We start from the raw sequence: 15,138 nt of genomic DNA, 5'->3' as shown, positions 1-15,138 counted from the left end.
TATTTAGAGATAAGAGCTGCTCTTTGCTCCCATAAACCATTTTTTCTTTCCTGAAAATGCATTTCATATGTCAAAATAAAACACAGAGTTAAAGTGAATTAACGGTAGGAAAAAGGAAAGTGAATTTGTTGGAGGGAAAGACAAGTGGATATAAGTGAAGAGAGGCTACTGCTTTTCATATTGCTTTAAACATACTGGTTGGGAAGTTCTAATATTTCCTTTTAAAAAGTGTGATAGAAGGATACATGATAGCGACTACTAGGTAATAGCTATAATAATGAGGGTTTTAAACTTCCTTTATTTACTAATTTAGTGATTTGATCAATTTCTAATACTCAAATACCTATAAGCAACATTCTCTATATTTTAAAGAGAAAACAAAGTCATCATTAAGTGTTACTTACATTCCAAATCTCAATGTTCCAGAAACATATGTTTGCCAGTGTGCACAATAGAACATGAATGTTCCAGCAAAACAACAAAAAAACATCCAATCAGGGTTTGTCCCCAGCTGCACTGCAATACAAGTTCCAAGAACCACAAAAACTGCAAAAGAAGGATCACAATGAAAATTGAACAGTCTGAACAACAAATATTAACTGAGCTGGAAATGATTTTAGACGAGGCAAAAAGAAGATATGCCGTGAATGTACAATCTTCTCTCCGTTATCTATGGTAACAGGAAAGTATGATATAATCTTTTACATTATTTTTCACTCCATAATTTGAATCTCTTCTTTCACTACACCACTTAGTGGAACCAAGGTCCTTGAAAGCTATTAAAATACTTTAGCATTTTTTAGAGTATTCTCCCAACTTAGCGACAGCGTACTAATTAGCAGTAAAAAAATTACAAGGTGGAGAGTCAAAAAGAAAGAAAAGCAAAAGGCCTAGATAATCACAAAGGGACCTACCTGCTTCAGATTGACAGCTGCCTTTTCTTATTTAGCAAACACCATTATGAGTGACATACATAGCAAAGTCTTCCTATAAAAGTTTGGAACTCAAACTACAGCCCAAAAATGATCATCACTTAAAATTAAAAAAAGGATACTTATCATTCTGCTGTCATCGAATTAAATCAAAATAGCCTTTCGAGATGTCCAACTAGCCTTTATTTAGTGGAAGTTTTGAGTTTTTCTTGAGTCTTAAAAGTTATAAGAGCTTAGCTGTTCCTTCTCTACTAAGAAAGCTGCAGTCAGCGTACACTGACACAATGATTTTAGCACGCACCTACATCTGCAAATCTGAGGTCACAAGGTAGAACTATCAACTATTTTGTTTGTTCCTTTTAAAGTATTTTAAATGCTATGCCAAATGACAAGAAACCAACAAGAACTAAATAAAAATAAATGTGTGTGTGTGTATGTGAGCAGGGGCATTCCTGTCAGGAAGACTAGTTAGAAACTGTCATTCAGTTTCTAAATCTTTTTTCCCTTTAAAAAATTACTGAAATATTATTTTAAAAATAGTACAAATGAAGACAGATCACCTATAATCTAACTACAGTAACTCATCTATTGCTAGTACTTTGATGTATTTTTTTTGAGCCTTTTCATCCAAGCCCATTATCATACACTTATACTCCAAGTCTACAAGAGAATTTTAAATGTCTACATAATATCCATTTAAATATAAAGACTATGAATTTCTTAGTCTTCTACTATTGAACTCTCGTGTATAATTTATGAGTTTCTTAATGATAACAATTATGCCCTAAGATTTTAAAAACAACAGGTGCCAAAACAATAATATTTAGGGTTAAAATAAGTAGAAATTAACTTAATTTCCCAATACTGACAATAATGAACAAATATTAACCAGATTTATAGTTTTTTGAAAATACTAAAACAATACAAAATTACTTCCTCTGATAACTATTATGACACCATAAACTTATTTATTCTAACACTGTTTATTACATTCCTTTTATCACTATTAATCATTAACACTAAAAAAAAAAAATCAACAATACCTGTTGATAGTGAATCGCAACCATGATCAAAAAGTTCTCCCAAAGGAGAACTACTATTGGTTCTTCTTGCCTGTTTCCCGTCTATGGCATCCAAAGACTGGTAAATGAAAAGGCCACATGCACAAGCAATGTATGCCCACAGCGGTGCCTGTGAAGTAAAATAAGAAAAGCAAGAGTATTAAGACATGTTAATTCCTATGTTCGGCTCATACAGTTTTCCTTGTAGATATTTTATCTTCCTTCTCTGGAGAAGTATTGGTTAGAAGCTATGGGGCAGAAGACGCAAGTACTACATAATGAAAAACATCTAAACAATCAGAACTGTAAAAGAACTGAACTCCCTGTTTTGGAAGGGTGCTCAAGCACATGCTAGACAACTACTTCACAAGGGTACTAGAGGAGTTCCACTAGAGATCAGACCAGGTAACTTCCGTAAGACTCCTCCTAACTTTTAGATCCTGAGTCAATTAATGGAATAATCTAATACAGTTTTCCTCAATTGTATCTTTCAAGATGTTTACAGGTTACTACGTGAAAAAAAATTTCCAGGCTAAATCCATGTGGGAAACACCAGATTAAACAACGTTAAACAGACTTCTCTACTGCAGGACTTCTTTCAGCACTTAATAATGTTAATGAACACTGTGAATATTCAAGAAGAGGACACAATATGCTTCCATTTTCCAAATTTATTTGATCATGTAACTTTTTTTTTTTGAGGAAGATTGGCCCTGAGCTAACATCTGTTGCCAATCTTCCTCTTTTTCTTTTTTCACCCCAATGCCCCAGTACATAGTTATATATCCTAGTTGTAGGTCCTTCTAGTTCTTCTATGTGGGACACCACCTCAGCATGGCTTGATGAGCGGCGAGTATGTCTGCACCCAGGATCCAAACTGGCAAACCCTGGGCCGACGAAGCAGAATGTGCAACCTTAACCACTACGCCACCAGGCCGGCCCTGCGTGTAACTTATTTTTAAACGCACTTCTTTAATGTCCATGGAACAAGACTAGGGAAATGATGATCTAGTACACAGAATGCTTAGAACATTATTTTTCAAATATTTATGATCACATATTCAAAGAATAGTTTCTCTTTTCCCAGATGGAAATTGAAGCACTAATACTGAATTTAAATGTTGTGCATTAAAAAAAGAAGAGCTTCTATTTGATTTGTTCTCCTTAAGAATGGAGAAGAGTGTTTTGTATCTCTTTTCACTATTTTCCCATGCCCAAGCCATGAAAAATTTTTATAATCACAAGATATTTTCTCAGATATTGGTTATTAAGTCAAACTGTATTAAATGCTCAGAGCTGCAAATAATATTCAATATGTTCTGCACTGCAAAGAGGTTTCTCTCTGATAGAGATCTATTTACTTCTCAGTTATTAAAGGTAAAGATCTTCTCTCAAACATTTTCTTGGAGTCTCACATTTTAGGACACTGAGGCTGTTAAAAGGACCATAGTATATACCTCCCCTAAGCCAGAGTTACAAACCCGCAAAGCAATAACTGCGGTCATCTAACCAGTTTACATGCAAGCACACTGGACTGAGTGATTAACCTTGGGACTAAGAACCCCATCTTCTAGACTTTGGGTCTACTGCTTGTTGTTGTTAAAGGACTCTAATAACTCTCTAGAGCTGTACTGTCCTATATAGTAGTCATTAGCCATGTGTGGCTATTTTAGTTTAAATTCATTAAAATTACACCAAAAATTTAGTTCCTCTTTTGCACAAGGTACATTTCACGTGCTCAATAGCCACATGTGGCTATGGCTACCATACGGGACCACACAGACACAGAACATTACCATCATCATAGAAATTTATATTGAATAGTACTGTGTTAGGGGACTAGAAAGTTAGGGACTTCTTAAGGTCTAATTAGGATTTTAATGGGGCAAAGCGTTACTCTGGAACAGACAACTTCAACTATTAGTACACACATAATCCTAGAAAACAACAAGATAGTAATTACATATATAAGAAAGAGGGAGCAAAGCCTTCTTGTCTTTGGATTTTTCTTTCCTCTTGTGAATCTGTAGAATATTCAACTAACATTTATGTATTTCTTCCTTGTTCCCATTAGTTCACAACCCTCAGAAGAGTTTTAAAAAGAAAGCCTTCTCATTCAGGAATAAGTATGGTCTCAGCTGGGTTAAGAGCCTGTGGGACATACGGAATAAATGAAGGAACTCATGTATCAATCAGGAAACCATTACACCCTGATAGGTGGGTGGGGAAGAACCAGCATAAGCAAATAATCTTATCACAATCCGGCAATTAACTAACTTGCAAAAGCTTGCAGAGATGTTCTTATACGAGTCAACTCAGGTGAGAAATTCTAAGAAACATATGATTTTACTGAGCTTTTGAAACAGAACTGAGGGATTTATATACACACAAATATATGCATATGCTGAAGAGTGATTTTTTTTTTCCCTGAGATTATGGGCAATGTGCCATTTTAATTTTCTTTCCATTTTTCTATATTAAAAAAAATCTAACAAGTTTTTAAGTGAGTTAAATCAAAAGCATTAAATTTAGCAATATAAAAACAAAAACAAATGAGCATTAAAACAAAAGACTCTTATGATCATATTCTAAAACATTTAAACCTGATAGTGCTCTTATGGGTAACAGTATATAGCTCAGTTCTGGTTTTCCTGTGTATAAAACAGATAACATCAATTTTCTTTATCTGTCTTACATAGCAAGGGTAACTCAAGCATATGTAACACACATCAAGCTGCAAGATAAATTCTAAATTAACTTTTGATTCTAAAACCAAAGCTACTAGCTGATGAAGTTTAAACAGTAACAGAAATAGATCATGAGGATATTTTGGTATTCCATAGAAAAAGGGAGAAGTCTACATTTCTACCTTAGGAGTTTGAAAAATAAGGTCTGATTTTCCTTTCTTCTCTATTGGAAAATTAGTTACAAACTCAGCTGAAACCATTGCAATAGTGACATTCCTTTCTACTAGAAAGATTGGATTCTGAAACTCTAATGTATTAAAAAAAAACCCAGTAACGTAAAAAGTATATGGAAAGTTCATAATACCTGTAGACACGAAATTTCATGCTCACCCACCGGTATAAAGCCCAAAAGAACTAGAGTTATAATGAATGAGAATGTCCCTGGGTAATAAACTTAACCCTTTGACTCCAAAACACTCATAAAGAAAAAAGTAAGAGAAGTTCAATAAGGACTTAGATGAATTCATGATTCTATACATAATATATTATTAGTGGAAATTAGGAATGGGAGGGGGGTTATGAGGAAGAATAGGTTATAAACCTAATCTTTTGGACCAATGAAATAATAACCATCTACCACTTATTGAGCATTATATGCAAAGCACTCTAAATACATGATCTTACTTAACCTTCATAATACTACAAAATAAGATTTAAAAGGATAAATAAACTGTGACTTAGAGATTTTACATAACTTACTGAAGATCAGAGAGATAATAAGAGCATATCAAGGAAGACAGCCATGACCTATTTTAATGTGTTCTGATCTAAGCCTAACAAGGATTTCTACCATGCAGCTATAAACACATCCATGCATAGCCTTTGTTGGACACTACCTTCCCCTGCAGATCAACAAACAGTGGCTCAATCATATTCCACCTTGATTCCTCCCAGCAGCAATTCTGAAAAGTTCTCTGTGACTAGAGTAGTCCCTATTGTGGAAGTTTCCCCAAAGATTTACCGAACTCTAGGGTTACTCCAATAATTCCAAATCACTTGAGAACAGAAGCTGAGGAAAACTATTATAGGGAACATGGTGCCTGGTACACCTTCGGTGTTCAATAAATGACTATTAGTGGCTGAGCTACCTCTGAACCTGCTCTCATTCCCTGATGTCCATCCTGGAATTCGCTTAGGTCTACTGGAAGGCTTCCAATGGAATCAACCCATTTCCCTGTTGTTTGCTGTATCTCTATGGATGTGTGAGATCTGGACCAAATTCCTCTCGAAGTAGCTGTCATGTCCTCAAGTAAGCCACAGGTAAACAGCTCAAAGGACACGTGATAAAGACTCCCAAGATATTTTTAAATGATCACACTGGTTTTTGTTTTTTGAGCTTCCTGATTGATGTAAAGCACAAGAGTTAAGAAAACGAGGGAAAACCAGAAATACATCCAAACAATCTGTATGGACTGTATTTGTACAGTATAAGAGGAAATAAAGGTATTCAAGGGTGAGGGAAAATGAGCATCTGGAATAAGAAAAAAGAATACCAAAACATATTTTAGAGGTAACTGTGACCCTCAATAGCTGTTTACTTTAAAAGCTATATGTGGAAACAAATGAACTGATGAAAATAAAGTTAGAGGGTTGGATGGTGATAATTTTATCTCAAAGGACAAATCATCTGAAAAGACTACTTTTTAAATAAAAAAATTACTTCAAGCTTAAAACAAGACAAAGAATGTTGTGGTCATTATGATTTCATATGGTTCAGAGCAACTTTTGAGACCTTTAGATAAGGATCGCCTTCTATCTTCTTGGGTTCTCTGTGACTGATCACTCTGATTAACACAGGCACAACAAATGTTTCTCATGCTCTTTCATCTACCTAACTACTTTAGTTCACCTTTTGACAAGGAAATTTTAAAACCAAAGAAATAAACATCAATTTACCCATTCTGATAAAGGGCTCTAGTTTGTTTTGATTCTATATAACGGGTATAGAGGGTAAAAAAGGGAACAGCAGTAGAAAGATTTGTATTTGAGAAGGCCCAGGAAGAGACTCTTTGTTAGCAATACCACACTTCCTTTCTTAACGTCAGCCACAGCAGGATACAGAACAGGAAATACACTATATTGACTTTTTCTTACACTTCTTTTGCCTTGTTAGAATAGAGATATACCTGAAGTCTATCAGCCACTATGTTTTAAGAGGAAGAGAAAAGGGATATTCAAAAATTCTCCCTGGAATGTTGAGGAAAACACCTGTGATAAGACTGATTTACAGCCATGCCATCTCACTACCAGAGACTTTTTTCTCTGATCATTTTAAACTTTGCTAAGACTTTATTCAGCCATTTTTAAAAAATGGGGTAAAACTCTTTTGTAAAGAATTGAGATTTACTGATTTTAAAAGGAACATTTTACATGTTAATCCATGCTAATATTAATTTACCTACTAGGATCAGAGTCAACCTTTCGCTTCTGGTTTCTCATAAGCATAGTGTATAAACTAGGTTTTAGCTATTAGCTTTATTAACAGTATGTGTGATAGGATAGTTTAAAACAGTTGACGAATAGCTGTCAGGTTATCTTATTTTTAGCTAAAAGAACCTAAAAATCCCAATTACAGTGTTTCTGGTATATAACAAATGTTCATATTTATTGTTAAGAAATTCCTCTTACCTGCTCTGTAGCTGTAGGGCAGTAGAAGACTAATAAAACAGTTGTACAGATGTTTATTGACAATCCAATGATGGTGATGAGATTTGGGGCAATCCAGGAAGGAACTCTTCCAACTAGCCATTCCCAATACCCTTGCATCAAGGGCTCAAGCAAGGACCGTCCAGCACTCTGATATCTGTGTTCTTCTAGTCGTTTTAGTTGGTGTCTTGACAATGGTGGTGTAGGTAACTGAAACAATTTATTTAATACACACCCTGGAGTACTCATATGCCCGAAGCCCACAGAGGACTCCGGGTGAGAATCTCCACATCGTTTCCTTGCTGACCGAGGCCCACTCATGGGTCTTGGTTTTCTTTTATTTGGAGAAAATAATGTGTCTTGTTTTATAGCTTTTTATGGCTTGTCTTTACCTGAAAAAAAAAAAAAAGATACATTTGTCAGCCACTATTCATATCAATATCAGTAAATTAAAAAAAAAAAAAATCAAACTGGTAATAGAGTAATACATATCAAATAGGGATCAGAAAACCAGGGATCTATTTTTAGTTCTAGTTCTTAGTGGTGGTGTGAGCCAAAAGAAGTCATATAACCTCACCCTTATTAAGTGAAAAGTCTTAAACGATTTTAATAGTAATATGTTTCCTGTTACTTCACGGTTTGTCTGGTTTCAAAATTCATTCTCCTTTTTTTTCTATCTCACACTGCTTTCAGTATAGTGGAACAAATCTTTGAAATGACCTAATCATTTCACATATATGGAAACCGAGCTCCAAAGGCATACTCAAAGATAGCTAGCAAATTAGTATTAATATTAGAGGAATGACTTGAATAAAATGAGTCTTAAACTAGATTTTTATTTAATGCTAACAGGTAACATTTATTGAACACTTACTATCTACTAAACACTTTAAGCACATTTTTATATACTAACTCATTTAATCCTCACAACAACCCTAGAATGTAAGGACTATTAATTATCCCTATTTTTATAGAAAATGAAACTAAGGCACAGAGAGACTAACTAAGTTGCCCAAGCTCATACAGCTAATAAGTGAGGTTCAAACAAACACAGGGTCTCTGTTTAAGCTAAATTAAAAGATAAAACTTATTAGTGGAGAGGGATATAGATGGTATTCCAGGCGGGAATAAACAGCAATGAAAAAAAATTAACCATAAGAGGACAGTATATATGTATTAGCAGAGTGACGTAATGAATTGAGGTAGTAAAACTAAAAGTATAGGTGCATTAAGTGATGATTGTTCATAAAGGACACAGGTTTAATCCCTGAAGTACTTGCACTTGACTTAGAAAAGATTAGAGAAAACATAATTATTATAAATTATTAAGCAACGTAAGAAAATAATGACAAGTGTATTTTCAAGATGAATAAGATAAATACATATATTCATTAGAATGGAGAAAATAATGAGAACACTTAAAAATTAGTATGGTGACCTCAAAGGTTTGAAGTGGTGAGGGCCTAAAGTAGGGTGGTAAAAATGGAAATATGAAAGACAGTCAATATAAGTAATGTCTATTTAGAAGGAAGAATCAAGAGAAAGTATTTAGGGATTAGAAATGAGGGGTGAAGGAGCAGAAGAAAAAAGGAATCAACAGTCAGAGACTAGTGGTACTACTGTCAAAAGGGAGGGTTGGGAAGGAAAATCAGTTATTTTGGCTTTTGCAGGGGGATGTGAGAGGATCTGGGGATGAGGGTAGTAAAGACACACATGCAACTTTCAAGTAGAGATGTTTTAGACAAAATCAAATGACTGGAGTTTGAGTAAGAGAAAAAAATTTCAAGTTATTGACTTAGAAGCTAAAGTCTAGCTAAAGGCTAGAAAATAGAAAAGGTCTTGAAGGGATTAACTATGAAGAGAAAAGGAAAAGAATTAAGAACCTTGTGGGAAACTCATGGTTAGTGAGCAGGAGGAAGAGAAGTCATAAGAGGATTATTTAAAAAAAGGAATAACCTTAATAGAATGAAAAACGGTAGTGGCATTGAACCAAGAGAGTTCTTTGGTAGACAGCTATCCAGAATGCAATATGAAATTCCCAGAAATGCTGAACTATGGGAATATAGAATGTGATACAGGGTCTAGGACATCTCAACAATGTACCTAGTATCAAACCATGCACAGCACTTCTTCCCTCTATTCCCATAAATAACAAATTCCAGAATATCAATGTCACTAATGATCTAAAGTGGCATCCAAAATCTCAATCAGGTATCTCAATAATTAGTTCAGAAAAATAGTTATTATAGTCATTAAATGTTTTAAATAAATTCTCGAAAAACTCAAAAGAACCACCAATGTCACAATTTGACTAACTGAAGTGCTCTGAAATAAAAACATTGAAATAATTTTCAAACCAAGGCAAATGAAAAGCTTATTTCAAAGAATTTTTCCACACACCCAACTGTATCACAAAGCAACTAAGTTTTTTTTTTTTTTTTTTTTTTTTTGGTGAGGAAGATCAGCCCTGAGCTAACATCCATGCCAATCCTTCTCTTTTTGCAGAGGAAGACTGGCCCTGGGCTAACATCTGTGCCCACCTTCCTCCACTTTATATGGTATGCCGCCACAGCATGGCCTGAACAAACGGTGCATCGGTGCGCGCCCGGGATCCAAACCCAGGCTGCCAGCAGCGGAGCGCATGCACTTAACTGCTACACCACAGGGCCCGCCCCTTAAAATTGTTTTTAAGCAATATTTATATAATGTCAAACAACTGGTTACAAGATCATTTTAGATTAAATTACAGACTGATAACCATCAAAATACTTAGCTTTACAGTAGCCAAATTTTCTATAGTTAAATTGAATTATGCATTTTCATATTTGGTGAGCTATAACCAATCAGCTCTTATAGAATTCCACTTAAAATGGGAAAAAAAGTTTAGCCAACTCAATTCATGTTTTATTATTGTAGTGTTCCATTCTCCTATTGTTTAAAAAAAAAAAAAAGGTGACATATTGAGAGTGCTGGCCTGCTTTTGGCACTAAACAGCTATATAAGCAAGTGATCCTAATGGTTTTAGGTTTGAGCATTTGGCAGGACTGTATGATAAACTGATACTTTCCTTCCGAGTGTTTTCCTCCTCTGACCTATATTTTTATTTTTTAGCTTCTATTTCTCTTTTAGAAAAATCTACGTTTTGACAAACCTTTCTAGATCTAGCCATTATATAATCCATACTTGAAAAAAAGCCAATGAGTTTCTGAACATTTCAATTTGGCAACATTGTATCTGTAAAGCTATTAGCAACAAGATTGCAAATATAAATTCAGATACATGTAGCCCCTGACACAGATAGCTACTTTGCTTTCAACACATACTGCCACATATCCATCTCCGCTCTTTCTTCCTCCCATCATACCTGAGACCTAGAGGCTACTGCCATAAAAACCATTTCAGGAAAAAACAGGAGCTTCTGAATTTCAGTAAATGAAAAGCAAGCATATCTCAAGGAGGCAGGATAGGGTAGGTGGCTGCAATAGGAAGATTGGACTATATGGAGAGAAAGGGAAAAAGGATGTGGGATGGGAATATAGAAAGGACGTATGAATATTACAAAAGTTATTTTAGCCACTTGAAATTTTTATCTGGAGTCAGGCCTACACCCAAAAGGGTGAGGAGAAAACATCCTTTTCTTGTCACACTACAAGGAACTAAAAAAATTAATGTATGAAATTAAAATGATTGCTGGATAGCCTAGAAACCAAGCCACCAGTAATAGGTTTTTATGAGAAAATGGATTTCAAGTTCCAAATGCATTCAGCCAATATCTGAGCACAGTAAACAAGACAGACATAGTCCCAGCTCCCATGTCCAATGGGGAAATAACTAAAAACAGGTAAACAAGCAAATAACATTACACATTATGATGGGTACTTTGAGGAAAACAAAGTGCAGAGCCAGAAAATAGCTGGGGAGTGCACATTTTAGATAAGGTGGTTGAAGTCTATGAAAAGGTGGCATTTATACCAAATCCCAAGGAAGAGAAGGAGCTCACCATTCCAAGAGCAGGAGAAAGAACAGTACAAGAAAAGGGAACAGGCCCCGAGGAAAGAAAGAGCTTGTCTTGTTCAGATACCTTAGAGATCATTATGGTTGGACAGTAGTACACCAGATGGAAGAGTGGGATAAAATGAAGTCTGAAAAGCCAGACAATGCAGAGGTTTGTAGATCACGGCAAGGAGTTGAGATTCTATTGATATTATGGAAAGCCATCAACGAGCTTATAAAGAAACCTGTAATTTTGTAGCACAGCCTATTTGTCAACTGAGGATACATTTTCATAAATCATAACAGTAAAAGTATTTTAAATTGTAAAAAAATTCCCATCACCTGGAATTCAGTTAACAATAATATTGATCAGAGTCCTATAGCTGTTGTAACCTTTCCACTTGTAATCAGCAAATTCCCGTCCTCTGCTATAACCTGGTTCTGGTGTGCTGCTCCCTTCATAGCACTTATCACATTTTGAACTTTTTTTGTGTGTTGTTTTTTTTGTCTTTTCCACACAGTGGTCTGTAAGTTCCATGAGTGTAGGGGCCATGCCTGTCTTAACATTCTTTTCCCAGAATCTCATATCATACCTAACACTAAGTAGGTAATCAGTACTTATTTGTGGAACAACGAACACATATGAGTCAGCTAGTATTTAATGAGCACCTAGTTGTTCTAGACCCTGAGGAAACAGAAAGATTGAAATATAGTAGTCCCCTCTTATCCGCGGTTTTGCCTTCCACAGTTTCAGTACCCAAGTCAACCATGGTCCAAAAATATTACATGGAAAATTCCATAAACAAACAATTCATAAGTTTTAAATTGTACCCCATTCTGAGTAGCGTGATGAAATCTCGCTCCATCACGCCCAGGATGTGAATCATCCCCTAGTTGGATCCCCAACCATCATCGACATATTCTGCTCCTGACATCCACCCATCAACATCGTCACAGCTAGATGATCCTCCTTCTGAAGTACCGTCAGGTCAACAGTAGCCCAACGCTAAGTCACATGCCTATGTCATTCACCTCACTTCCTCTTATCACGTAGGCATTGTATCATCTCACATCATCACAAGAAGAATGAGTACAGTACAATAAGATATTTTGAGAGAGACTACATTCACATAACTTTTTATTACAGTATATTGTTATAATTGTTCTATTTTATTATTAGCTATTGTTGTTAATCTCTTACTGTGCCTGATTTATAAATTAAGCCTTACTATAGGTATGTATGTATAAGAAAAAACAGTAATACATAGGGTGCAGTACTATCCACAGTTTCAGGCATCCACTGGTAGTCTTGGAATGTATCCCTTGTGGATAAGAAGGGACTACTGTATGCCGTCTATGCCCTCAAGAAGCTCAAAAGAATGATAGGGAGGGAGTCTTGTAAACAAGAAAGTTATAACATGCTGTGAACAAACTGTTGTAGGAGTCCAGAGGAGGGGAGACATACAGTCTAATAAAGAATTTTCTGTGTGCAGACATGAACATTTATACGAAAAGTCCAACAGAGGTACAAAAATATAACCAGAGATATTTAATGAATATTTTACTAAAATTCACACAGTTTGTGGACCTCAAATCTATGACGTAGAACATCTGTGCTTATAGCAGCTGAGGATAAGGGCATGCTGCCTACATTATTCCTGTGTTCATTGGAGAATATCTGACAAGTACCACACTAAAAAAGAAACCTCCAACTGCTCAGCAGAGCATAAGGTAAGCTTAAACAATCTCCAACCAGTAGTGTGAAATTCCAGAATTCTCATCCCCCCAGATCTAAGAGTGCCAAGTTTTGAGCTGCACTGATTTAGCAGTACATTTACAGTCTTTTCACAGGAATTGGTGACTACACAGCTCTTTCCAACCTTTACGGCACTACTAAACGAAAATACTAAGGGCCAACACTATTTGGGAGGCAGAGCAAATTACAAAAAGCAAGTGAAAAAAAGAAAACTAACAGGATCACAGGATTTCATTCAGCATTATTTAACAAGTGATACACTGAACAAGTTAGCAAAAACAAAAGCCTTTTCAGCAGACTTGGAAGCAGAAACAGTACTGGGTAATACAATTTAGATCTACTGTTTTGCTCAAGTAAAATCTTGCATTCCTTATAAAAAGAAAACTGCTTCCTCCAGGGGGAAAAAAAAAAAAAAGCAAAAGCCTAGCATTTTATAGATTATTTTCCTATTCTCTTAAAAAAGACAGCACAGCATGAGCCCTCAGAAAAAAACATCACCAGCAGTTTTAGCCAGCTTAAAGAATAACTCTACTGCTGCCTAGAAAACAAATCGACTACATAATAAAATATACCTGGGATTATAAAAAAAGTTTAGCGCTATGTAGCAAACATTTAATAGTGCTTATAACGTAATTTTAAAGAGAGATGAGGTGTGAGAGAAGAAGAACGAATTTATGAAACCACAGTTGTAAATACTCAGTAATAAGCTGTTAACTGGATAACAAATAAAGATGCCTGTGTGGAAAAGGTTAATACAAGAGGCAGATTTATCTAACATTTCTTAAACGGAAGAGTTGTAAAAACAAGTTGTACAAGGGGCTTTGACTAGTTTTTCTCCGCAAAATGCTTTTAGAACTTCAATCTCTGGAATTTTATGTGAATATCAACGGTTCTAAAGTAATAATGCTCTAAATGCTCTTACTACAGTCTAACTTGTGTTATTAGTCAATTCAATACACACATGGAACACATTACTACTAGTTCGAGAATAGAAATAGAATCTTTATTCTTTGTCCACATACAAGATAAGATGCTAATATTTGTTGCAAAATAACCATGCATTTGCCTACTATGGTAATACGGATTCACTAATGAACTAAGAGACTTCAGACAAAAGTATATATAGAATACCAACGATGCAAAACAGTAAAAATGACGCAAAAACGCCAAGCACCGAATTGGAGAAAAGTTAAACGCCGCTAAAAGTAAAGATCTCATTCATCCAGTGTTCCTGGGACTACCTGCAAACACCAGTAACCCTCCTGTCCTTTCTCTTTCCTAAACACACTGCTGAAACGAACCCTAGCGGGCAATCTCAGAGCTTGTCAAAATACGCTGAAATTTCTAGAAAAGTTGCTGACCAAAAAGAGTGGCCCAGCCACGAAACACCAGCACCGCATTCCAAAGGAAAAGCAACCCCGGCAAAGGATGCAACACGGTTTGTGGACTCGGCAGCACCGGAGCAGGATGGTGTGGACCTGACAGGCAAGGTCGGTTCCCGGCCGGCAGCGCCCCCAGTCCTCGGCCCGCCCAGCCCTGACCCGCCGAGGTTCTCCCCACCACGACTCCCGGCTCCCGCGCTGGCACTTCGCCACCTCAATCTCCACCCGGGGCCAGAGGGGCACTCGCCCTTCGCCCTCCCCACAGCCCCGCGCGCCAGGCCACCCTGCGCGAGAAAGAACTGCGTTCGCCTCGCGCGACTCCATACACAGCTATAACCCAATGCCCCACCCTAGAGCATGCAGCCCTCCTTCCACCCCTCTTGAGAGTCGTGACTCCTACACACGTCCTTCACATCCTGGTCGCTTACCCAACACCGAGCCCCGCAGCCTTACCCCGACCTCAAAAAGCACACCCCTACAAGTAAGACCTCCGACTCAAGCCGACTGGGTGACTCTGATCGGCAGCAGCACGTTCACGACACTTTCGCGATTGCCGTAAAAGGATACAGCGTCCGAACGAGCGGCGGCGCGGGCGCGCTCCTCGGGGCAGTAGGCGCGCCC

General features: G+C 36.6%; 1 protein-coding gene across 3 annotated transcripts in view; it reads right to left on the bottom strand.

Moving 5' to 3' along the window:
* CEPT1 (choline/ethanolamine phosphotransferase 1) overlaps window positions 1–15,070 on the bottom strand; it is a 34,646-nt gene extending 19,576 nt beyond the window's left edge. Inside the window, exons 1-4 of one of the 3 annotated variants that reach the window (XM_058538768.1) lie at window positions 14,971–15,070; window positions 7,369–7,778; window positions 1,976–2,123; window positions 405–546 (exon numbers count right to left, since the gene is read on the bottom strand). In XM_058538768.1, coding sequence (XP_058394751.1) covers window positions 405–546; window positions 1,976–2,123; window positions 7,369–7,707 — 629 coding nt within the window. In that variant the 5' untranslated portion in view covers window positions 7,708–7,778; window positions 14,971–15,070. Of the gene's footprint in view, window positions 1–404; window positions 547–1,975; window positions 2,124–7,368; window positions 7,779–14,945 lie in introns of all 3 variants that reach the window. The other 2 variants (XM_058538769.1, XM_058538767.1) reach the window with 2 other exon arrangements.
* Window positions 15,071–15,138: the final 68 nt, after the last annotated feature.

The sequence above is a fragment of the Diceros bicornis genome, chromosome 4 (genome assembly GCF_020826845.1).
Source record: "Diceros bicornis minor isolate mBicDic1 chromosome 4, mDicBic1.mat.cur, whole genome shotgun sequence".
NCBI classification, from domain to species: Eukaryota; Metazoa; Chordata; class Mammalia; order Perissodactyla; family Rhinocerotidae; genus Diceros; species Diceros bicornis.
This window is presented reverse-complemented; position numbering and strand designations above follow the sequence as displayed.